Here is a 25,508-nt window from a genome sequence, read left to right on the forward strand (position 1 = left end):
AATCGGAGTTGGAGGCTGGGGTCTTGACCATCTCCTCTCCTATTGGTCACCTGAGACAATGAGCCACAGCTGACGGTGAATTTGTGAATGAACTTGGTTTTCTCATTGGGTGAGGAGAACGTGTTTGGGAATGTGAGGTGTATCTGTATATTTGCCTTTTCCAAAAGTACACAAATCATGCATTTAATCTTAAAAAAATTACTTAATTAAAACTATAGGTATTTCATAAAATGAAATGCATAATAGGCTAATCCAGCTTTCTCTTATGCGTGTTGTGTATTTACAATGCAAATAGCACTATGTATGCATGTGTGTTTTATATTCATGCCACATTAAGTAAACTTTGTTTCAGTAATATACACTTAATGAGTTTTCTTGATATTGTAATTCTCGGCAGCCGTGGGAAAATGCATTTTATTGTGCACGAATTGAACAGACAGTTTCAAGAGGTATTTTATACTACTTAAAAACTCGGTTCACCAAATTTCATTAAGAAAAGTATTTTTAACGTAATAAAATGTATACAAAATATTTAATAAAACGGTTTAATCAGTAAAACTGCATTCACGTGTATTTTCGCTGTTGTATTTGGCCAAGAGCGACAAATAAAAGGTGAAATGTTTGTCTGTTGCTGATAAGCAATTGGATTACAAGCGTCACATCTCCCACCTTCACGCTGCTTGTTGAATCACTGATAGGAGCCGTTTATACTTGCAAGAGTATTTTGAAAATAAAGACAACAATAGCTTACTACTATGATGTGGAATGACATTATTTTAGTTCACTTTTAGCTTTAGGTATTTTTTACGTTTAACAAAAACTACTTTCAACAAAATTGTATTTATAAATTTAACCAAGTCAAATCGCAGCAGACAATTAATTATAATGACATGATAATGTAGGCATATATATATATATATATATATATATATATATATATATATATATATATATATATATATATATATATATATATATATATAAACGTTTTCTTTTATTAAAGTTTGAAATTCTAAATTAACCTATGTTTTTAGCATTTTCTATGCTCTGATAGGTCTACTCCAAATGTAGAAGTGTGCTCCCATATCACTTCTTATTTTCATAATACCCCCCCCCCCCCCCAAATTAAACATAATCAGTCCTAAATTTACAATGCATTTCTCTCTGATTTTATTTGTATAAATGTAGGCTATAGTGTGAGATAAAAGCTAATCTAAATAGATTTTGTCTGGTTTTATTTATTAGCCTAATTATGAGTATTTTAGGTGCACTGTAAAAATCCATCTAGCCTACTTCATATTTAAGAAATGTAGTTGCGGTGTTTTTAAAAAGTATACTCAAATAAGCTGTTGGCAAAATTATAAAATACAATTATATTTAACAGCCCTGAAAAACGTCGTTGAATCTCGTATAACCTAATAAAAAAAATAAAAGTTGAAATTTGTTAAATCATTTTGGCGTCTTAAAATAGCCTAATAGCCTATAAAATAACATAGCTTGGGCTATTTACAAAATATAATGGCTAAGAAGTAGCGTAGCCTTTTTGTTTCATTACACATTGTTTAGAGTTTGGAAGAGCTCTGCAGACTCATCGATACAGCTGTGCACCCCCGACCGAGCCGATCGGTGCAGATTGCGGCAGGAAGACGCGCCACAGGAAAGTGGATGGGGGAGGCATTGTGCCAGAAGAGCCCCGAGGCCCCCCGCCGCTTCCAGATCCAGAGTAGCGATGGCCGGCCATTAGCTGCCTTTCAGCACTGAACAATAAGCCGCAACCCTTTGATTCCGCCCCTACCCCCTACTCTGAAACAAACACGCCACAATGTTTCACTGAGACTCTATGCCAAAGTCGCTTTACCGCATTAACATTTAGGCCAACACATATCTGTATAGGCCTACTGGAGACATGTTGTTATTATATACCTTAGTCAGGGTAGCGCCATATTTATTTCGTTACAACAGCGAAACCGAGACTGAGGGAAACAAATACAGTGCGTTCAGTCTACTACTGTTGTTTAACCACATATTGTTTGTTGACTAAAGGTCTTTACAAACTTCCAGTAAGAGAGAGAAATCTATAAAAACTTTTGAAAGTTCTAACTTGTGATAATTATGAGATATGGACCTTCCCAGCAAACGGGAACATATTCTCAAAAAAATCTCTTTTTTAAGATTTATAAATAAGCCTAAAACTTACAGTAATGTTTATGGAACCTTCGTTTAAACCTTCTATACATTCTAAGAACGTTGAGAGAAACCGTTCTTAGAACAACATTCTCGGAACGTTTTAAGAAATGTTTTTGAAAACTTTAAATAGTAATGTTATAATCATGACAAGAAAACTGCACACAATTTTTTAGAAACAATATTCAAAGTTTTTATAGCCTAACCTACATTTTTTTTACCTGTGCTTATACAGTGTCATCGTAAAGACTACATCTATGGCTTAAAATGATTAAAATATCTGCTATGCACATATATACCTCTCCAGTCTGCTTTGATTCCCATTCTAATCTCCCTGATGCTTCGCCACCCACCCAGAGCATCACACAATCATCAGTACAAGCACAGCCAACTCAAATCTAGAACAATCAACCTCCTGCCACCAAACACACTCTCTCAGACCAGGAGCTATAGGTCACAACTGAGCTGTCCATCTCTCCTGGTCACAAAGCCTAGGAAAGGACACACAGGAGGCCTCCGGGGCCAGTCAAAGCTTTTAAAAGACATCAAACCACCGCTGCAGGCATTGTGCTGGCCCATGGACTTGGGTGGGGATTGTTATGTAAAGTGCCGACAGAGGAGGAGAAAGTGGAGAGAGATGACACAGGCCCAGTGAGGGACGGCAGAACCAGGATTAGCCCGCAAAACACTCCCAGGTGGCTCTGTTTGCAGGCTTGTGTACCGCAAAATCTACAGTCAGCAAAACTTTTCTAACTTCGTTAGAATTAACTTGACTTTAAGTGGCACTGAACTTTGATGTTCAGTAATATTTTTTATATTGTTCAGTGTAATATTGAGCAACAGCATCACCCCACCCTTGTTTATATGAAATGCATTGTGGAACGTAAGTGGTTACGTCTGCATCAAAATTATATATTATATATGTGGGAACCAAATGTTGTTGCTGACAAAAGGGTGGATATGTTGTAAAGTACAAGTTTAGATGAAATGATGACTTTGTGTTTGAAAATCCCAATCTGAGGAGGAAGGAAATAGAGGGAAATCAAACATGAAGCTCTTCCATGCATCTTTACAAATAACCCATATTAATATTTTACCAAACATATTTGGATAAGTTAATCAAATAACCTTTCAGATATCTATTTGCCAAAGCAACATTATATTTAGTTATTTTGTGTGCTAAAACAATTACAACTGAAAATTAAAAGCCTTTATAGGTATATAATAGAAGAGCAATAACTAACAAACAAAAAAAAAAAACTAAAAAACAACTAAAACAAAAAAAATATAATTATTCATAATAAATAAAATTTAGACTAAAAATGAAAACAGAAAATACTAAAATAAAAAAGGACAAAAATCGTAGTGACACTAAAACATCACGGATATCAAATTATCAATATTTATCAACACCAATATGGAAGCTGATAGCTGACAGATAACGTTGTGAACAACATGCCATATCATACTCTAAAATAATTTTATGTCACAATAAAGGTCATTTTATATTGCCCTTTTAATCTGACTACATGTAGGCCCAAAGCGTGGGAAAAAAATAGTTTGGTTGTCTGCGATTTTTTATTTTTGTAGTTTTTATTTAGGTTTTAGTATCTGATAAACAGGTATGTGAGCTCTCTTGTCTTTGCCCCATTCACTTATACAACCTGTCCGATGGCCTTTTGATTGCATTTGACACCCTGCTGACGACTACTGCCTCTCTCCCCACATATCTTGATCGGGTGGCCTATGGCTGCCTTCCTCACCATTCACAGTCACAAAGGCCTTTAATGGCTCTCCCCCCACAGACACCATGAGGCTGGATCAGTGATGGGCTCCTCTGAACCACACCTTATAGGGCAGTTAAGTGGCCCATCGCAGAAAAGAGCCTATACTGGGGGAGGTTGTGTCTCCCCTTGCTACATTCTGTTTAGCTTCTTTCAGAGAACAATTTTTTTTCATGTCCAACCTAAAAACAAGTATTAACAGAAATGAAACATAAACAGGTGTCTCAGAAGAATCCAAGATTTAAAGTCAAACATACACTTTTCCCAATGTAGGTCTTTGATATATAGCTGATGCAACATTATCCATAAAATCCAATTTGATTTATGGAACAGTTGCCCTAGTGCATTTAATGTTATGCAATGTAATGTCATGTTAAATAACTCCTTACTTATGATAATCTGTTTGGGAGGCTTTATATAAATATATAATACAACATAAACATTATAAACAGTGAAAAAGAAAAAGTAATCAGATCTTCAATCATATCCTAGCTGTTGTATGCAAAAGTGTGACTGCAATAACATCACTCGTACACTTCAAGGCAGTACTATATAATGCATTTAAGTTTATTTATTTATTTACAATAAAGTGATTTGAGCACAGGAACCTCAACATCTCTGTTTCAGTCTAACTAGTATTTCATTTCCTGAAACATCCATTATATCATTAGATAAAATGGATTTGATATTTACTGAAGGACTCAAAGAAAAAAGAAAAATAAAGAGAGGGAGGGAGACAGAAAATTCATATTAAAGAACATACATAGGAAAAATAACTAATGTGACAAATTAAATAGAACTATTCTTAATCTCAAAAAGAAAATATATTATGTTGTTTTTTAATAAAGACTATAAGAAAATAATACTCAGATAAGGAGAGACAAGTAACACCAGTAAATGTGTGAGAGAGAACTGTGTATTTCACAATAAGAAGAAGAGGTGCTTTTGGAGGCAGCTTTGCCCAAAAACACTTAAACCTGTTAAAAAAATTACATCTAGCTGAAAGTTAAGATTCCTAACAAGACTCTAAAGAGAAATGGTTTTAAAAGGGATGTGACATAAAAAGCTAGTGAGAGAAAACCAACCCCAGACTTGAAGAATAAAGATGTGGTGTAAAGAAAGCGCATTAAAAGGCCGGTCTGAGTTTCCACCGAGAGACTGCGATTCAAGAGTTCTTTCAGATTTGATATATGTGCATCTGAGTAAAAGAAAAACCTTTTAACCACTGCTGTCTTTTACTTCAATTTACTTTTACTTTTATTTACTTCAGTATCTTTAGAGTTTGGGTGTTTTTCTCACTTAGTTCTGAGCACAGATTTTCCAGGAAAAAAAGTCATGTTATTTTTATTTGTGTGTAGTGTGACATATGCAGCTTCACCCTATGGAGGAATGCTTTTAGGTGTGTTAGACCAATTCTAAAAGTATGCAGGTGTGTGTGTGTGTGTCCAGGTCACTTGTGATTTCTCTGGGAGTGTAAGGTGGAGTCGTCAAACAAGGGGTTTTTCACCTCCATCTCTCCAGTCTAAAAGGGAAAATACATAACCGTTATACTTGTTTAGCTAATATGTTTTTTGTTTTTTAAATAATAAGACTGCATTTATAAATCAACTTCTGAAAGCATGGGACACGAAGAATTTTAGTAATGGCAAGTTGGCAACTGAAAATTCAGCTTTGCCATTACAGGAATTAATTTACTTTTCATAAATTTTAAACTAGAAAATTTAAGTAATTTTATTCATATTTTAAAGGTTTTTACTGTATTTTTGATCAAATAAATACACTATTTGTGAGCATAAAGTAAAAAAAAAAAATACAATTATATATATATATATATATATATATATATATATATATATACACCCCATTCAAAGAAACTGTCCATGCATTATATATTTAACAACAAATTTAGTAAAACAATTAATTAATAAAAGTAAGTAAATTTTCATAATATATTTATGTATTTTTGTATTTATTTTGTATTAATGTTATCATAAAACCGCATATATAAAATCTAAATAAAAAGAGATGCTAAAAATCAGGGCTAAATGCACAAATGTTTACACACCGGTGCTAGTCCAGGGCACTCGTACACAGTGAAATCTCCCACTTCATTCTCCTCATCTGATGTGGCCCCAGACTCTGAGACTTTAGGTTCTGCTTTATGTCTGTGTTCAAAATAAAAATCACTGCATTAACATCTTTAACAGATATATATTACATGCAAAGTTTAATAAATACATTTTTTTTTACAGGGAAATGGCTGCTTCGTCATCATTATCATGATGTCTTAACCTTCGCACAAAAGCACAGTGATAACAGAAAGGGATCTGACATATTAATCTTTGTATTTACATTTCATAACCAAAAGTTCATCCAACTATAAAAGTAGTGCAGCATCAAAAAGGATGATTTAGACAACTTTACACTCTTTACACTTTACAAAAAAAAGAAATAATGTTTTTTATCTTTATTCTCAGACAGGGACCGAGAGCTGAGAGAAGACAACGCAGCTCAAGCGACTAAACTAATAGAGATCATATAGAGATCAATGAAGAGATCATATATTGTGCTTACTTCTCCATCGAGAGCATCTGTTGTTTCTGATGCTGGTAGTGATACATCTGAGCACTGTGAGCCAGGGTTTTATCCCCAGACTAAAACATGGAAAGAGATGGACATAAACACACATTACAAGAACTGTTTCTTGTATTTTTCTGATGTATCAACTGGCATTAATGTGAATGCTCTTACTGAAGTATGATTATGATTGGGACCAGCAGCATGAAACGCAGGGTAATCAACTTTTTGAGCCAGACGAGTTTCTCTTTGTAACCTGTATAAAAAAATAACAAAAAAGAAATAATAATAAAAAAAAAAAATCAGGCTAAAGTTCAATAGAAATACACAGTTAAAAAAATGCACTGAAAATGTTGAAATTATTCAAGGATATAAAATTATTTATTTTTATACTAATATAATAATTATTTTTATTATGAAAAAATAAAAATAAAATAGAATGAAAAAAGTAGAAAAAGGATACAAATACAAAAGGAAAAATATAGAAGGATGCACTTACAAAAAAATAAGAATTGATATTTATTTAAAAACGTCATTTATTTATAACATTATATTATCTATATCTATATTTAACATTATGATGTCAAAATCTGACCGACAAATAAAAATAATAAAGATTCAATTTACCTGATCCAGCAGACAGCAGCGATGATGAGCGCCATGGACCCCACAATAATGCATAAAGAGATCATCACTGCTCCCAATGATACAAACACACACAATTATAAGAGAAAGAGAAACAGAGACACACAAGAAATCTATGAGGAGGACTGTCACATACAGAACATCTTCATTCATCGAAATAAGAGACGTGCGGAAATTGACACATGCCAGAGATGTTTCGATATAATTCAGAGAGGCTCACAGTGTACTAACGTCAAAGCCAAGCCAATTTTAAAAGCACAAAACATCATGTGATGGGCCTGCTTTAAAATGCAATATTTGTCAGGGATGCACGGTAAATCTGGTAAATGGCATTAAAAATAGCACACAGAAAGATTTCTGTGGAAATTGGGTCAACTTATGCTGAAATGATTAAAAAAAGAACAACTCACAACACACTGATCATAATTAGGCTTTAAACCAAATCAGAAAACACATAGTGACACGTACAGACTAGCAGGCTGTCTCTGGAGGAGTGGGGGGAGATGATCGGCCCGTGGCGGTCGGACAAGTTTGTGACCGGCTGGGGAGATTTAGGGGTCTGGTGTGTTGGTGTGGATGGACCGCTGGTCGTTGGTTCTACAGCTGGGGGTTTGTGCAGACTCTTCTGCTTCGATTCTGACTGGGACTGCAGAGGAGACTGTGATCGAGAGTCTAGAGAGGAGGTGAAGAGACAGAGAGAGAGAAGAGACAGAGAGAGAGAGTTTTTATCTAACGTTCCTAAAGTTTCTATAGTTACTAGCAAAGAGCAAGCGAGGTGCAAAGTTCAGAAGGGTTTGCTATGAATCATTAGAATCGCAACACTATCTCACTAACCATAACCACACAGATTCTAAGAGCAGAGAGTTCAAACCTGGCTGTTTGACTTCTGACATTTGCTGCTTGGAAATGACGGAGGACAGATAGTCGATTTCTTCATCCACATCAGGATGAGAGGCTGTGGAAATAGAGACAGAATGTCATGTGGTAAAGATATCAAAAGACAAACATGCCTCTGCCCTTGAACAGGCAAAACAATCATGGTACCATTTTTTTTCTGTACTTCATACCAAATGCAGCTCAGTCTCAGTTGTACTGAGTGTCTTAAACTTGTGAGGGAAGTGTGATGAGTGGGCTGTGTGTGTTCTGAGAGTGAGAGTGTGCCAGAGTGTTGTTTGTTTGACACGCTCTAAAGGGAAAACAAAGGCAGCTCATGGTTTAATGGTACGCTTGGCCAGACAGTAAGCTGCATTCCAAGACTATAGAAGAACATCCCTCTTGACAACCAGCCTGTGTGTGTGTGTGTGTGTGTGTGGTCAGGGAGATGGAGTGTGTGATCAGTCATTATCTCTCACATGCGCGAATGCAACACAAACTCCTACAACATTCAGAACGGAAAGAGTTGTGAGTTCTGAATCAGTGAATCAACTGATCTGAAAGAACCGATTCACTGAATCAAAACTCTGTTGTCATTTATCTTTAAAAAAATCTATTTAAATAAAGGACAATATTAAAAAGAATGGCTCTCTTTGCGCTTCTATATTCAACAGTGTTATTTAATTTAAAATATCAAACATAACAATTTATACTTTATAATGGCATAAAACAATTTTAAATATTTTGTAAATGTTGATTAAATTATTCAGCAATGCTTAGTAAATGTTAAACCAGCAACAAAATAATATCTCATATATATATAAATTTAAAAGTTCATTATATCATCTGGCCTTAGATGGTTAATTTTATACAACCAAAAGATAATATATAATATATTGCAAATATAAATTACATTAACCAGCCCCTAATTTCATAAAAATCTACAAAATAGTACTAAACTATAAATATTAATTACATCATCCAGCCCCTGTTGGTTAATAATACATATATATTAGAATAAGAATTTCATAAAATATAATTAAAAAAGAATATATTGTAAATATTCAATCAGCCCAAGGTAGTTAATTTTATAACAAAATAATGATATGCATTATGTCATCCAGCCTTAGGTTTTTCAAAATAAAAATATTGAATTTATTTACCAGCCATAGTCTGCTAATTTTAGATGGTAAAAAATGTATTAGATATCCAAGCTCTTTGTATAACCAACAAAATAATGTTGACTATATCATAAATAATTAATATATCGCCCAGCCCTGGTTTTGTTCGCTCTTTCTTGAAAAAAGATTCTAGCCCGGTATGACACATTGATAAAGATCACCAACATTAATTTAACAGCCGTGGCTTTGCGTGGTGAGGTGTTGCATATTGTACACAGCTTAAGTCTGCAAAGAGCTGCTGAATAAAGGAGCAACTTTATCCTGATTATCAACCTTGCACATAGACTATAAATATCAAAACTTGCCTCAGCACTGTACCATAAAGTACTGACAGACTTAGCTACTGTTTATTGTCATGAAGGTTTGTGTTTAGTCTACAGATGACTGGCCATCTGCCTCCTGGAACAAGACTGATGTGATAAAACAGCACATTTCGCTGGCTCAACACCCCCGCTCTCCACAGCAGGTGTCGAAGGAGGCGGGTCAAACCATCTGTACTTGTTTTGAGTGGACAAGTGAACCTGTAAATCTGTGGTTTACACATAAAGGGGGTGTTCACAAACAGTCCAGCCTGACTAAAGCTGATGAACAATTGAAGAAAGTTTTGACTCAGAAGGTGCTAGAAGAGTGGACAACTTACTCAATTTGCATACTAAGTCTGCCCTTCACTTGTGATGGGAAAAAAATATTTTTATTTTTTTGAAGTTTTAATTAAAATGTTGTAAAAGGTTGTTTAAAGGAAGATGCTATCTCAGCCTTTCTCTCTCAAAAAAATGGAAGTTTAGTCCAATGTGTTACTTGCTGTTTTTGAGTGAAAATTGTTTCTACATCTTCAATTTTTTTTAGAATGGCAATGTTAAGACATTATGTTTTCACACTATTGTGCCTTGATACTACAGACCATTTACTGTTTGAATTTGCATGTACAATGAGCATATTAACAAAAAAAGAATGTATGACTACATACTTCAGAAATCCTCATGAAAAAGTATATAATGCTGGCTGCTTTTGCCATAATGTACAATATTTTCTCTGACTTTTGTTAGTATATAATGCAGCTTTCTTTAACTAGCCAGATATAAGGCACTGTCAGGCATCTGAAACTAACGGGCAGTATACAGACTATTTTTGAAGTTTTGGACACGATTATTCTGCCACCTAGTGGTGGCTTTACTAAAATGCATTGGTCAGTGATAAGTGAGTGTTTTTGACAGATAATTGAGTGCTTAAATCAAACAACAAAAGTACAGTTATTATATATGATTTACTGACATGCAAGTTAACACAATAAGTACAACCTGCCAGTCGGTTTCAGTCAATATGATAATTAACATAGCCACCGAAGTGTTAAAATCAGGCAGGTGTTTATTATTGTCTGGTGTATCGCTCTCTCTCTGTCTGACCAGTGCTGCAAAAATGAGACTGCTGACCTACATAGACTGATGATGATTAGTGGCAGACGCTTCTGTTTAGCTGATGGCTGTTAAATAACTTGTCAGTGTGGCCCAAACTCAAGGGCAGGAGAAAAAAAGAAAATCAGGGATTTGAAAATCATATTGGGAATTAAAATCCAAATGAATTGTATTGTTCTTTAAAACTCTAAAACACTCCATGTTGTTCCCTCACAGCCATATTAAAGCAAAGAAACTGGTGACGCAGGACTGTTTGCTCAGTCAACTCTTTAACAGCAGGTTCCACCTTGGTCTAACATTCACTGTCGCTTTAATTACGCTCTTTGAATCTTTAAGACTGTGCTGTAAGGCGTTTCAAAAGGCCAGAGGTAAAGGTGTAAGAGACAAAACTGCTTTCTAAATCAAGGTAAACTATCCTACTTGAGAATACTGAGCAGCTAACGTTTAATGAATAGATCTCCGTTTATCGATAATGATGTAAAATGCACTGCTCAACATAAAACATGCAGGCTCTAGTTACACAAATGAAATGCTTGAAATGAAACCAGCACTTTATCAGAAAGGCAGGCCTGTGTTTGGAGAGCTGAATCACTTACGGGAAAGGTATTGCAGAGTATGAGAAAGAGAGAAGGAGAGGTAGGGCGAAGACCTATTAGCATGGACAGGAGACAATGTTTGGGCATTACTGCAACAGCCACTTGAATGTTCAGATGTATTGTGTTTACTGTAAATTTATCTGGCTGGCTAACATAGATAAATGTGAGATTTTATGGATTTTTAAAAAAATGAACATTTAGTTAAAAATCACATAAATATTTACATTTAGCCATTTAGCTAACGGTTTTATCCAAAGTGACTTACAAATGAGGACAACGGAAGCAATAAAAATCAGCAAAAGAGCAATGATGTGCAATTGCTATGAAAAGTCTAAAACATTCGTAAACATCTTTTATTATTATTATTATTATACAATAAATAAAATTAATAGAGCAAGCTAGTTTTAGAGGCCTTTTCGCTTTTGTTACCTGTATAATAAATAAAAAGAAAACAGATAGATAAGATGCAAAAATATTAGAGAAACTAGTGTTAGTTAAAAAAAAAGAAAACAAGCAGTTAGTAAATGAATAGAATCGAAGTCTAAAAAGTCCCAGTTTTTTTTATATCAGAATAAGAATAAAATAAAAATGGGAGAGAAGTGTTTTTAGCTAAAAACATAAAATGCATAATCATTTTATATATTTTCTATTGCTCTCATTTTGACAACCCTTGTCAAATTAACAAAGAAACTGCCATGTGTAATCTTATTTTTCAAAAGAGTTTATGAATATATGGCAGTCATGGAACTACATTATAGCTGTCAGAGCCATTAATAACAACAGGTTTGCAACATTTTTCTGGATCTTAACATTTTGTATTAATACATGCACATTTTGAATATTTCTCACATACAGTATTTATTACATGACATACTAGTCAATTTCATGCACAAAACGTATGCGTGAGAATTCATTTTTTTTATCTCAAGGATGATCTCAAAGATATTCTAATATTTAAGTCTAGTGTTTGGAGTAGCTAGTTACATGTAACAGAATAATGTTATTTAATTACAGAATAAATGTAACTGTTATCTGTTATAGCTACTGAGAAAAAATGTGTAATTAAATTACAGCTACTTATGAAAATGTTAATGATTACAAAAGGCGGTTAACATCGGAATATTTTCACGCACATACAGATATGATTTCTTTCTTTCCCAAATTGCATTGACTGCTTTTAAATTTTAAACTTTAAAAAATTTTATGGCACAGAATAGTACACATGATGCTTATTCAATGTTTTATTTCCTCTTTGGGTTTAAGGCATTGTTCCAAGGCACTCTTATATGTCAGTGCTTCCTCTCATAGCCATGCAAAGGTTTTTTAGCTATGATTTTAAATCCTAGTCTTACTGTAAGGTTAACCCTGCCTTGTTTGAAAATCTTCCAGTGCTCACATGGAATTACATTAAAGCCAAGGCTGCACACAGACACACGCATGCACAATCCATCTGATTAAATTCAGTCATGTGCCTCTGCCACACGAGGAGAGACAGAGACAGATTAAGCATTATGCTCACCACAAAACTAACAGTGAGAGAGGAGAGAAACGAGAGGAAAAGCACAGGCCAGATGATGGAAGGATCTGTGGTCTAAACCATCGACATCATCTCCTCTTTCACAAGGGAATTAGTCACAGACCAAGAGTTCGGATAATGAATGCATAGCATTTGGCTCGAGAAAACAGTTCTGAGTCACACCAAAGCAAAGGCCAGATTAGACAATAGGTGCTAAATGAATGGTGACACAGTAGCCAGAAGGAGGGCAGGGTGCATGTGTGAAAGTCTTCGTACCTTGGTGGTGGTGCTGGAGAAAGTGTGTCCTGGGAGCAACACAATGTCCCGCTTTATCTTCCTCCAATGGGGAGAGGCAGGAGCCACAGTGGGAGGAGCCAGGCTTGCAAAAGTGCCGCCCCTTTCTGGCACAGTCTATGTGATCGGGGCACTTGTTTGCTGAGAAAATAGAAAAAACATGTTGAAAGAAAGAAAAACAAAAAAAAAAAAACCTTCAAATTATATTAGCTTGCATAGCCCTGATTGAATCATCATGTCACATGTAATGTGTTTGAATTAATGTGGCTTAAAATCACTATGCAATATTACACCAGGTGTTGGTGACAGGTGAAGAAAATAGTGTTCATTAAAAGTCATAACTTCAGCATTCAATAACCTGTTATGTTTTTTTTCATTGGTATTGTTGCTTCTCCAGATAAAGAATATCATGTCCCGTTAAAAAATAAAAATAAAAATAATGATGCTTATTTAGTTTTCTTTCAAATTATGACGCAGAAAAAAAAAAACTGATAAAAAGGGAAAATTTATATTACTAAACACGAAATAAAAAATTTCTTGATATCCGTTGTTTACCATTTGAAAATAATACTTTTAAAAGACTTTATTACTTTTATTCAACAAGAAAGCATTAAATTGATTAAAAGAGAAAGCAAAGACATTTTACACAACTAAAAATGACAATAAATGCTGTTTTGTATTTCTATTCATCAAAGAATCCGGAAAAAATCTAGCTTTCTTTTTCTTTCCACAAAAATATAAATCAGCACAACTGTTTTCAACACTGCTAATAAGAAGAAATGTTTCTTTAACAGCGAATCTGCATATTAGAATGATTTCTGAAGGATCATGCGATTACAGACCTGAGTAATGGCTTTATTAAAATTTAATAAAATATATTAATACAGAAAATAGTTATCTTAAATTGTAAAAATATTTCACAATATGTATATAAAAAAGAAATGTTAGTGAATATCCATACATTTTATTTTCAACATGCAAAGCCAGTAAACCTGAAAACTTTGGCATCACACAAACAAGGACAGAAGAGAAGGTATATGACGTAAGAGCATCCCGCAGATGCTGTCGATACAGCTTTACTGGAACATGAAAATTCCTTATAGCCTCAGAAACATTCAATGGTAACGGTAACTGAAGTACCCAGTGACATCAATGCTATTGAATTCAGTCTGCCTCATATCCTCGACTGACTCTCAATCGCTATAGAGACTCTTAAATCAGTCATCGGTACAAACACGCTTGAATGATTCAAATCGGTCCACAGACGCAATCATAATCTCAGCTCCTTCTTTTCAATGATACTTTTTTATATGAGCTCGTATTCTCTATAAATCCCTCAATTTTCAGTGTAATTCACCCTGTGGGGTTGCAGAAGGAAACTGGGTCAGCAGCAGGTGTGTGTGTGTGTGTGTGTGCTGTGATGGTGCTTGGGGATTTCATGGGGATCAGAATCATTTTAGTATTGGTGATATACTATTATAGTTTTTTGCAAATTGTTTTTATTTACAATATTACTTTCAGATTTAGTAATTTTGTTGAGTGTTTTTGATATTTTTATTTATTTGTTTTTATTAAGTTATTTTAGTACCGATTAGCCACTTCTGGAAATTAGCCACTTTGCTTTAGTAATTGCACTGAGTCAACAAAAACACTTATTACTTCTACAGAAATTTTAAAATAAAATAAAACCATATACTTATGCATATTCCATTACTTAGCAAACTGGGAGCTCATGCCAAGGTAGGCATTTCTTAAAATAGTATATGATAAAGGTAAAAAGCCATTTGTGCCTAAAGAATTTTTACTTTCAGAACCCATAGTGATTAGTTTCTGAGTCGATGTGCTTCAGTATCATGAGATGACTGGATCTCTGTCCATCCCTCTGACATCATCTGACTGATGTCAGTAGGAACTCACAGCAGAATATCAAAGAATGACACATTTTCCATCCGGAAGGATTTCATTAAGCGTAAAGCAATCATTCACGAATTGTCCCAGGCGGCTTGTTCTTAAAGGAGAATAGAGCTTAACTGGACCATGAAACTGGACTAATGGTCCAAGACAAACTTGTGTTATTATTAAATGATACTTTTTATTTTTACACTGACATTTTTAAATTCACATATTTATATTTATTTATCCCTTTGATGGCAAAGCTGAATTTTTTGACATGTGATCCACCAGGAATCATTCTAATATGCTAATTTGCTGCTCAAGAATTTTCTTATGATTATTATCATCATTTCATATTATTATCAAATATTTTTTGATTTGCAATAGAAGTCTTTTGCATCATTTATCTGAACCACCACTTTGAACAATTTAATGCATTCATACTGAATAAAAATAATAATAATTTCTTTCAATTATAATTTGTTTTAAACGGACCCTAAACTTTTGACTTCAAATAATCACTGAAATATATAATATTAACATATATAATATTATATATACAATATTAACATATACTGCAAAACCCCAACAAAGCCAGAATCTGTCACAGAACCTGTTGGCAAGTTTCTACCAAGTGATGAATTTATGACAAAAATATAATAGAGTTTAAACTGCCTTACAACATTTGATGTCAACAACAAAAAAAGGGAAAGTTTTTGTTTTTCCTCCGATTCATATATGACGTTCTGCATATAAAAGAAATATCTTCAGATGTATGCCAGAGGTAAAGCTAAGATCTAGACTATATCACCGTTGTATCCTTTTTTAGATGCTGCTGCTCAATATGCATTGATTTCTGCTCACACCTGTCATAGACCTCCTCATCTCTCATTAGTCTTGATAAAACGCCACCAGATTGCTTTTAAATCTGGAAGAGGAGTCATGAGGACTGAGATTAACTGACTAATGAGGTGCAACTGTATGTGTGCATGTGAGAAATGCACATTCCTCTAAACACCCCACTGGGCCGCCCACCTCCAGCCGGTCATGGACATTAATTTACACAATCAACCACAAGCTCAAGCTGCACTTGGAAATAAGGAGGACATTTTGAAGCAACAGGTTTTTAAAGCTTCACTGCAGTAAATGTACCTCAATGTAAAGAACTAATTGACAGCTGTATAATACTATCATTTAGATGAATAGATGAATGAAGTAAATTGTTCTTAAATAAATGCATCACCAAAAAACTGTTCCTCATATCGTTCCAAACACCAAACTTTCTTTCTACTATGAAAGAGTGTATGTTTTTTTTAAATATATGACACTGGACCTCACCGACTTACTGCATTGACAAAATACCACTGAGATCTCTTTCAAAATATCTGCTTTTGTTAAGAACCCCATTATTTTAGCAAACAGGACTTGCAGACTATTTATCAGAGACCATAATGCTTCTGGTTGGAGAAAATGCTTTGATCGCCAGTCCATCTCTGCTCATCAAAACATCAATGACATAAAACTGATCAAAGTCAAACCTGACAGAACACTTAGAATTACATCTGGACTCTTTGAAGGACTAGCTAATAGAGATGAGATGGCCACTGATGTGTATGACTTGTAGACCTTGAAAAGAAAGGAGCACTAACCAGTGGATCTTATTAGACATAGGGTCATTTCTAAAGCAAACTTTAAAATATAAAGTACAAAATATATCCATATTAAATATATATAAAAATAATACTCAATATATTTATATAAAACTGAATAAACTGATATGCTACCATAAGTGTGTTTGTTGGCACTCCTAGGCATGGGTAGTAAGAAGTGTTATTGTTTAAATATTTTGTATTTATAACATGATGCTAAATTAATGTCCATTTAGTTCCATAATAATAATAATGATGATGATGATGATGATGATAAAAAAAATATTTTATTCGGAAAGTATTTATAAAAATACAAAATAAATCAGCATTTCAACATGGTTATGTAATCTAGAAAATATATTTAAATTTTTTTTAGATGAGGTATTTTCTATCTGTATTTTATTTAATTAAAATACTTAAAACAATAAAAAAAAATCAGCATTACTAAAAAGTCATGTAATCTATCAAATATTTTGGGTTTCATTTTTTCTAGTATGAACTACATTGCAAAACATTGTTACCATGGTATAAAATTTATTGAAATTATTATTAATTAATTATTAGCATTTTGGTCTTATCACACCAGTTCACATTTAAACAAGAATAAAAAAAACACTGATGGATTCCTTTTTGGCTGTGCTATTGTGTTACATACAATCAGCTAACTAAAAAAATAAGAAATTGAACTGGTTGTAACCATATTGATGAGACCTTTTGCTTCCTAACACATCTGTCATTTTCCTAAAATAACACCAAAACCTCAATTTCAGTTGGCTGTGAAGTAGGATTTTGTCAAAAAATCTCTGATCATTTGCTCGGCCAAAAAAAAGCACACACGATTACATAAGAAAGATTTGCATATCATAAATCTGGATTAAAAATTAATATTTCTAACCATCTGCTGCTGGCTCAGACATCATTAACCGAGCTCTGAGCGGGAAGGAAGCCAACATCAGCACAGACCTGCAGCACGGGAACAGGGACACGCTTACGTGGCAATATTGACAGCTTCCATATACTTTGTGAGTTACGGTGAGAATCATAAGTGGCCACAAATGTTTAAAAATCTGTTAAGAGGCAATAAAGTAAATCTTTTTTTTTCAGCTGGATAATAATTTTGCAGTTGTGATAGGAGATGCCATGAACAGGAACGTGTGGATGGATAAAGGGAAACTCCCATTGTGTGGACTTCCTGTTGCTCCACTTAAAGTCAATCTACGTGCCAGTTGTTTTGCCTGTTTAATTTGGCTCTCTTCCATGGCCACAGACAAACTTATGTTATTAACCTAGACTTTATATTTTCTGAAGATGTAATGCACGCAAATGCAAAAGTTGCTGCCACAACACCACTATCCATTTGCTTGTGTTCACAGCATTTTTTAGAGCAGTGCTATGTAGGTACATGGTTGCTTTCTGGTCCAAGTCAAACAAACTCATTGCCAAGTTTCGATGATATTCAAGGATCGAGATACAACTTGGGGCTCTGGGTTTCTTCACCTGTCTTCATCACTTAAAACAGCAATAGCATACAATTTGATGCGTCATAAATATTCATAGCATTTTTCTTAAACAAACATGCATTCTCAATCAAATATTCTTGATCTGAAAATAGAGCTTTAAAGTAGATTCTGTGAGACTCTGCTAGCTTTACAGGCAATGGGGTCACCGGTTTCCATCCATTTGGCTTTTTTTCACTTTCGGTACTTATTAACTTAATGGGAACTGGCTACAATCCCTGCTGCTACGGAAAAAATGCGGTCATACCTCAACTCTCAAATGCCATCTGTAAAATATGATCATTCTTAAATATAATGGTATATTTAAAAAAATTACAGTTTTTTATTTTTCATCTGAAAATTTTAATTTTCACCAAGGTTGCATTTAATTAATCAAAATAAAGAAAATATTACAAAATATTATTACAATTTACAATAACTATTTTCTATTTTAATATTTAATATATTTTAATATATTAAAGCTGAATTGTCAGCAGGCATTACTCCGGTCTTCAGTGTCCTTCAGAAATCATTCTAATATGCTGATTTGGTCTTATTATTATCAACACCTTAATAGTTTAATATTATCAAACTGTTTAATGAAAAGTAAAACTGTATGCAAACTGTGAATTCTTTGATTAAATAAAAGTTCAAAAGAACAGAATCATCTATTCTAAACAATATTTTTATATCTTTAATGACACGTTCGAACAATTTAATGAATCCTTGCTGAATAAATTCACCAGTTTCTTTAAATAAACCTTACTGACCCAAAATGTTTGTACAGTAGTGTATATTTACACACACACTACATATACATTATATATCCTAATTAATCAAACAAAAAAGCACATTTGACTGCATCACGCAGTTTAATTAAATTCTTTAAAGGGGTCATATGATGTGAATTAAATTTTTTCTTTCTCTTCGGAGTGTTACAAGCTCTCGGTGCATAAAGAAGATCTGTAAAGTTACAAAGACTAAAGTCTCAAATCCAAGGATATATTCTTTATAAAAGTTAAGACTCTGCCACGCACCCCTAAAACGGCTCATTCAAACACGCCCCCACATGTTTACCTCACTATGTGGAAATATTTGCGTAATGCCGCCCAAATATTAAGCAAAGAAAGAAGGCGTGGTTTCAGTAACCGCAGTTAGTGTTGAAGCCGCCATTTCATTGAGATGCTGTGTGTATCTAGGAGAAAGCAAAAGCACTTAATTTGGCCTTCTGAAAGTAGATGCATTTTGAAAGATGAAGCTCTCGCTTATGGAAAGGGGTGTTACATTTCTTACGAGAGCTTGCGGTGTTTGGCCAATCACAATGCACTGGGTCAGTTGGCCAATCAGAGCAGCCTGCGCTTGTCAGAAGGAGGGACTTTGTAGAAAACAACGCTTTTGAGAGAGGCGGGGCATAGAGGACCTACAATAATGTACCATATTTGAAAAATGATGTGTTTTTTGAACATTAAAGCATGTCAACATAATCTTTTACACCAAATACACAAAATAATGATCTTTAAAAAAGCATCATATGACCCCTTTAAATTAACAATTTGAATGAATGTGTGTGAGAGTGAAGAAGTGTAGTAGGGCTTCCACTCTTCATTTCCACTCTTCAACAGCTGAATGTAGGATCATTTTAATAATTCAATTCTACAACAATAAGATATTTGACTCTGGGATTTCTAGGTACAGCAAAAAGGCACATGTGATTATAGATGATTCAAACTGGGGATCACTAGTGAAAGCATTGTTCTACGAACCATACAAATGCAAACAGGCCACTGAAAACCAGCCTGTTAAGACAATTAATATGCAGCTTTTCACATCCTAATTAAGTATCCTTACAAAATTATGAAATAAATACACATTTAAACAGTAATAAACACAACAGAAATCAACAAATGTGTCTGGAGAATTCTCCTGTATTGAACACAATGAAGTTTTTGTTACATCAGACTGTCCTTTAAGCGTCTGAGGGTCTCTTCTCTGCCTGGCTTAGATCCTAATTATCATTAACAAAAACCCAGTAATGACACACATCCTCATTAGTGAGAGAAGTGCAGTGGACCACAGGAAATGAGAAGCCAGATTTACGCCCACATCTTTCAATAGCCACATTAAGACATTAAAGAGCCCTGTGATGGAAACCTCCATTTTGGTTTAGAAAGCTTCCGTATGGTACAGAAAGAACTTGTTTAAGTCCCTGCTGATCAAAATGTACTTTCTGCAGTCAAACTGGCAACCTGTGTACTCAATGCGAGAAGACTTAAGGGTGGATGTTTGCTGTGTGTTGCTGAGCACCCAAGGGTGTGTTTAGATTTTATAGTGCATATAATACATGTAAACCATGTTTGTTTGTGCCTTTAACTTCATAAGTACACATTTTAAATCTCACCACCAGAATGGCAGATAACACAACCGCAGCTGCTTGGTTCTCACATGGAGGGGTTTGTATACAGTACGTGGCCTCATTCAGGGATCTGCTTCAGAGATAAGCTGCCGCTCTCAATGTGCGCTCTGCAAATCATCATTGTGGCAACAACGAGCTGTTTCCAGATCTCTGTAGAGCCTTAGATCCTCACGTTCCCCTGAGACGGCAAGCGCAGGGTCCAATTCTGTGGTTACCACAGCAACACAGCTAACCTTTTCTCAATCCACTCCATCACCTCCGAAGAGAGAAATGCAGTACTCAGACACCTCACATTACCCAAACACTTCTTATGTAAGTGCATTACGAAGTGAGCTGTAGTCAGAACTGCAGCGTAATGGAAAGAGAATGTTCCCTATATGTAAAACTGCAGGGTTAATTTCTTAAATCTCTTTTGTGCTTTATGAGGAACAGGGTTAAGGTGGGATTTTAAGGTTCGGATTTCAAGTTTTTTTTTTAATTGGTATGCTATTGTGCACAAACTAAATTGGCTATTTTCCAGCCTACCACTTGATTATACCAAAGCTGCTTTAAAAGGCTGCAATTAACAGAACTTAAAAATCAAACAAAAGAAGGCTCAGGACATAGCCCTGTTGTACCTCAAACTTTACAAATAAATGCAAAACATTTCCTGGTTCTCAGTGAGTTGTATGACTATAAGGTACGTTTGAATAAGCATAACAAAATACACTCCTTGAGTATAGATTAACCAGGAACATTTTCTTCAAGGAAAATGTCTTTGCAGCACAATAATTGGTTGACTACCCTGCCATTGTGATCGGCTGTTACTATAAAAGAAACTGAACTATTAAAAATGAATCAGCAATTGAAATAAACCTGAAATTAAATACAAATATAAATATTAAATAAATAAATAAATTAGAAAAACTAGTTATAAAATGAAATGTTGACTCAACAGCCTAACTGAAATAAATTTTAAGCTGAAGTGCCAAAATCACTGCAACTAAAATTAAAATGTGAACTGAAAGCATAAAAATTAAAGTTAATTAAAAATTTTAATACTACTAAAATAACACTGAATGTTGAGAAAAAGTCTAAGTTAAAGATGAACATCAGTGACTGCAACTTTCATGACAGTGAAAACCTTTACGGAAAAGAATGTGACTTAATAATAAACAATAAATAACTAATAATTTAAACATAACAGCTGGTACGAATGCATAAAAATAATATTATGAAAATTAACATCACTCTGGTACAGATATCAAAGCATACCATTTATGAAATTATGATAATTTGCATAAATGCTCCTCAAACAAACAGCAAACGAACTGGGGGTTGCTTTTTATAAACAGTCTACAGGTTGCTTTGTTCACCTGTGCAAAACAAGCTTGATTATCCACACATGGTCTGGTCACCATCTGTGAAATGGCTGCATGGCTAGCGGCTCGAACCACAGTTCTGTCTTTCTGTGTGATATATGACATGCTATTCTGTGGCGATCAGATCAACAGCCTGAGGGGGGAGCTCAATGTGGCAGCTTTTTTGAAGTCACATGCTAGAGAACAACAAACAATCTACTTTACAATGGAAAACATGCGTAAACATGTTTAGGCAATGGGACACGAGATAAGAGAGAGAAAGAGAAAGACTGATCAGCCTCTGGACATGTTACAGAACACTGAAAACCCCTAGACCAATACTGCAGGTAAGAAAGGATTATATTAGCACATATACAGTATATATGAATATTTTCATCTTTCTTGTTTAATGACTCATACAGTTTTATCCAACAATTCCATATACTAAGGCTGCTCATTGTGCAGATGTGTGTCAATGAGAAAGTGATTGAGATGTCCTGCCAGTGTCCAGCTGTTGTCATTTCCACAGGGGTCTGAAAAAGAAGCTTGGACAGATAATCTCTGCTTATGTTCTTCATAATTACTGCACTCACATCCCACAATTCAGTTCACATTGCCCACTATGAAACTCTTAGACTATTACAATGAACATTTGAGCCATCAATCAGACACTGACTCGATGAGCATAGAAAATAAATAAAAATATATGGATTTCCTTCAGTCATATATCCAGTAAAGTGCAAACGGGTCAACAGATGCTGAATAAGAATGGTATGAATATATATATATATATATACATATGCAGCATGGATTTTATATATATATATATATGTATGTATACAAGAATTCTAATTTCTCAAAACTGTGGTACAGTTGGGTGATTGCCAATTATTGCATGATCTAAAATTAGTTTTAGTTAAAAAAAGAAAATGTTCAAAAAAACAGTAATAACGTCCAATAAAGCTAAAATTAAGGAGCTAAAGCTGATCTAAAAGTCACGCTGTCCCTGTTACATTGAATGTATATAAATAAAATTAAAATGTACATGTACATTTATGTTAGACTCTGTATTTCAATAATGAATGTGTTAATGCAATGTAAGAGTCATAATAAAAGCATGCAAATACATGATGATAGCTTCTAAAAATGAGATTTAAAATGCAACACTCAGTTTTATGCAACTGTATAATCTCTATGTCCATTAAGGGGACTTTGACCTTGGAACAATTTTAAACAACACTTTAATAGGAGGGGGAAAGAGCCACATGAAAATTACATTACATTTTCCTTTCCTCCTTCAAGGTTTTTAATTATTTATTTTTTTACTTAATTTCTCCACTTGTTCAGCCGGATTAGGGTTATCATAGACAGTGTGAATCCTCTTTATTCTGGCCAAAAATAAAAATAAAAATTCTATAAAAGTGTAATAAAGAATAACCCACATATACAAAAACCAAAGAAATTAAAAAATATAAATATTCAATCTCAAATTCAGCTTTGGAAATCAACGATATTTAATATTGTATACAATATTAACAATTGTTTAACAATTTTAAACAGTGTTCTCACATCACATCGCATACTATGAAATACTTAATAAATGTTTCAAAACAAATATAATTATAATAATAATAATATATTTGTTATTAAAAGCTCACAAAATAATTAATAAAAGCTCACAAAAGCTGCTGAGCCACTACCATATGTCAGACAGACAGACTCTTACCCGGCATACTCGCACCGACGGCGGCGAAGATTACGCAGATCAAGACCCCGGGCAGGAGGAGGGAGGCCCGGGCTCGCCGTGCGCTCCGGCTCGGGCAAAACAACATCCTTAACTGCTCTTCTCAAGTCCAGGACAGCAGATAAAAGCTCCGGAGTGTCATTCCCACATCTGTGTGGGGCGGATGGACGTACACTACCGAGAGAGAAAACCTGACCCGAATAAAGATGGGAGCGTCCACTCAAGAAGAGTGTTAAGCCGCTGCCTGTGTGGTAACGTTACAGAGCTAAAGATAGAGGAGAGAGAGATTGCGGTGGCAGGAGAAGGAGGAGGAGGAGGAGGACCTCCGGAGATAAACACGCTACAGTAGAGATTAGAACAGCAGCGGGAGGATGACTGAGCTCGTGACGCAATGACGCTGACGTGGGTGCTGCTTCTCTCAGGTGAGGGAACGTTCTGTTAACTAAACAAATGAGATTTATGTTTTAAGTAAAGACCTATTTGTTCCAGGAAAAAAAAGAAAATAATTTATTTCATAAAAAATAATAGCAGGGCATGTTATCAAATTGTAAGTTGTCACAGCGGGGAACTTGCCATTAAAGGAGTAATTCACCAAAAAAAAAAAAAAAAACACGAAAATTTACTCACCTTCAGACCATACAAGATGTAGAGGAGTTTGTGTTTTAATCAAAACAGATTTGGAGAAATTCAGCATTAGCCTATATCAATTGCTCACCAATGGATCCACGGTAGTGAATGGGTGCCGTCAGAATGAGAGTCCAAACGACTGATAAAAACATCACAATAATCTACTATTAAATCACACGACTCCAGTCAATCAATGAACATCTTGTGAAGTGAAAATCTATATGTTTGTTAGAAACAAATCCATTTTTGAGACATATGATTGTTATTCTGTGTTTATTGATTGTTTCTACTCATTCTGATCGAACCCATTCACTACCGTCTTTTCAGTAAAATGTAAAAATGTTAAATAAAATGTAAGACTGTTCAATTCCAAAAATGTACAAAAGTATAAAATCCTTGTTTTGGAAGAAAGAAATGGTAAATAATGAACTGTCTTAAAATAACTATAAAACACATGGTAGCTTGCCCCAATCTGACACTCATGATAAATACTCCTGAGAAAAAAACAGTTCAACCTTATTGTTGGTTCTAAAATGAATGTCAGTTTAGTGTTAGTGTGTTCAGCTTTAGCATAAATATGACATTGGTATTTTTAGTTTTGAATAAATTTCCCATTTAAACACACAAACCACTGCTAGAAAAACACTTTTGTCTTACTGGGTTTTTCAGTTCTTAATCATTAGTTTGTGAAATATTACATATAATATTTAATATTTTCACCTATAACGTGAGGCATATACATTTATTTTAGTAATTTATTGTATTAGACTCATTATTAATAAATAAAGAGTAGGAAAATGATCAGATAAAATAAAATGGGAATGCAGATGTCATGTTTATAAAATTTTAAATTCACGCTTATAGTGGCATCTAGTGGCCAAAGTTACCACATACAGACTGTTTGATTTCTTCCTCATGCATTGCTTCTTGAGGACATTTTTTAAGGAAAAATAAACAAACAAATACATGCATGAATGTACAGGCACAAAGACATTTTTCCTGCATTATTTATTGAGCATTATGTTTTTGCTCTCAATCTAGGGTGTCCAGGGCTGTTGCCATCAGACAGCTCAAGGTCTTTGCCTGAATACAAAGATAATAAATTTGTATTAAATGCTGTAAAAAGTTATTTATTTTTATTTAAATTATTTTTCATCACCATCTTATTCAGAGATCCACAACCTTCAAGACTCAAATGTAACACTAATAGTGAGACTTTGAAACTGAGAAGTTGATACCTCAGTTCTGAGGAACCTTTTCAAATTGCTTGGGTTCATGGTACGT

General features: G+C 34.3%; 1 protein-coding gene across 1 annotated transcript; it reads right to left on the minus strand.

Annotated features, from left to right (window-relative positions):
- Positions 1 to 5,178: 5,178 nt before the first annotated feature.
- Positions 5,179 to 23,878, minus strand: npdc1a (neural proliferation, differentiation and control, 1a). Its single transcript, XM_059526093.1, has 9 exons — positions 23,580 to 23,878; positions 13,045 to 13,203; positions 8,062 to 8,145; positions 7,659 to 7,862; positions 7,173 to 7,239; positions 6,720 to 6,801; positions 6,543 to 6,622; positions 6,034 to 6,133; positions 5,179 to 5,490 (listed from the first exon to the last, which is right to left on the minus strand). Exons 1-9 carry the CDS (start codon positions 23,683 to 23,685, stop codon positions 5,419 to 5,421), a joined length of 954 nt encoding a protein of 317 aa, XP_059382076.1. The 5' UTR covers positions 23,686 to 23,878; the 3' UTR covers positions 5,179 to 5,418.
- Positions 23,879 to 25,508: the final 1,630 nt, after the last annotated feature.

Source organism: Carassius carassius, chromosome 36 (assembly GCF_963082965.1).
Source record: "Carassius carassius chromosome 36, fCarCar2.1, whole genome shotgun sequence".
Lineage (NCBI taxonomy): Eukaryota > Metazoa > Chordata > Actinopteri > Cypriniformes > Cyprinidae > Carassius > Carassius carassius.

Bases quoted from the DNA above. Each gene is read 5' to 3' on its own strand.
- npdc1a (XM_059526093.1), bottom strand. From the start codon at position 23,685: ATGTTGTTTTGCCCGAGCCGGAGCGCACGGCGAGCCCGGGCCTCCCTC. The intron at 13,204-23,579 runs GTAAGAGTCTGT...CTATTTTCTCAG, and splicing joins CGTCGGTGCGAGTATGCCGG to CAAACAAGTGCCCCGATCAC. The intron at 8,146-13,044 runs GTACGAAGACTT...CTATTTCCACAG, and splicing joins TCTCCAGCACCACCACCAAG to CCTCTCATCCTGATGTGGAT.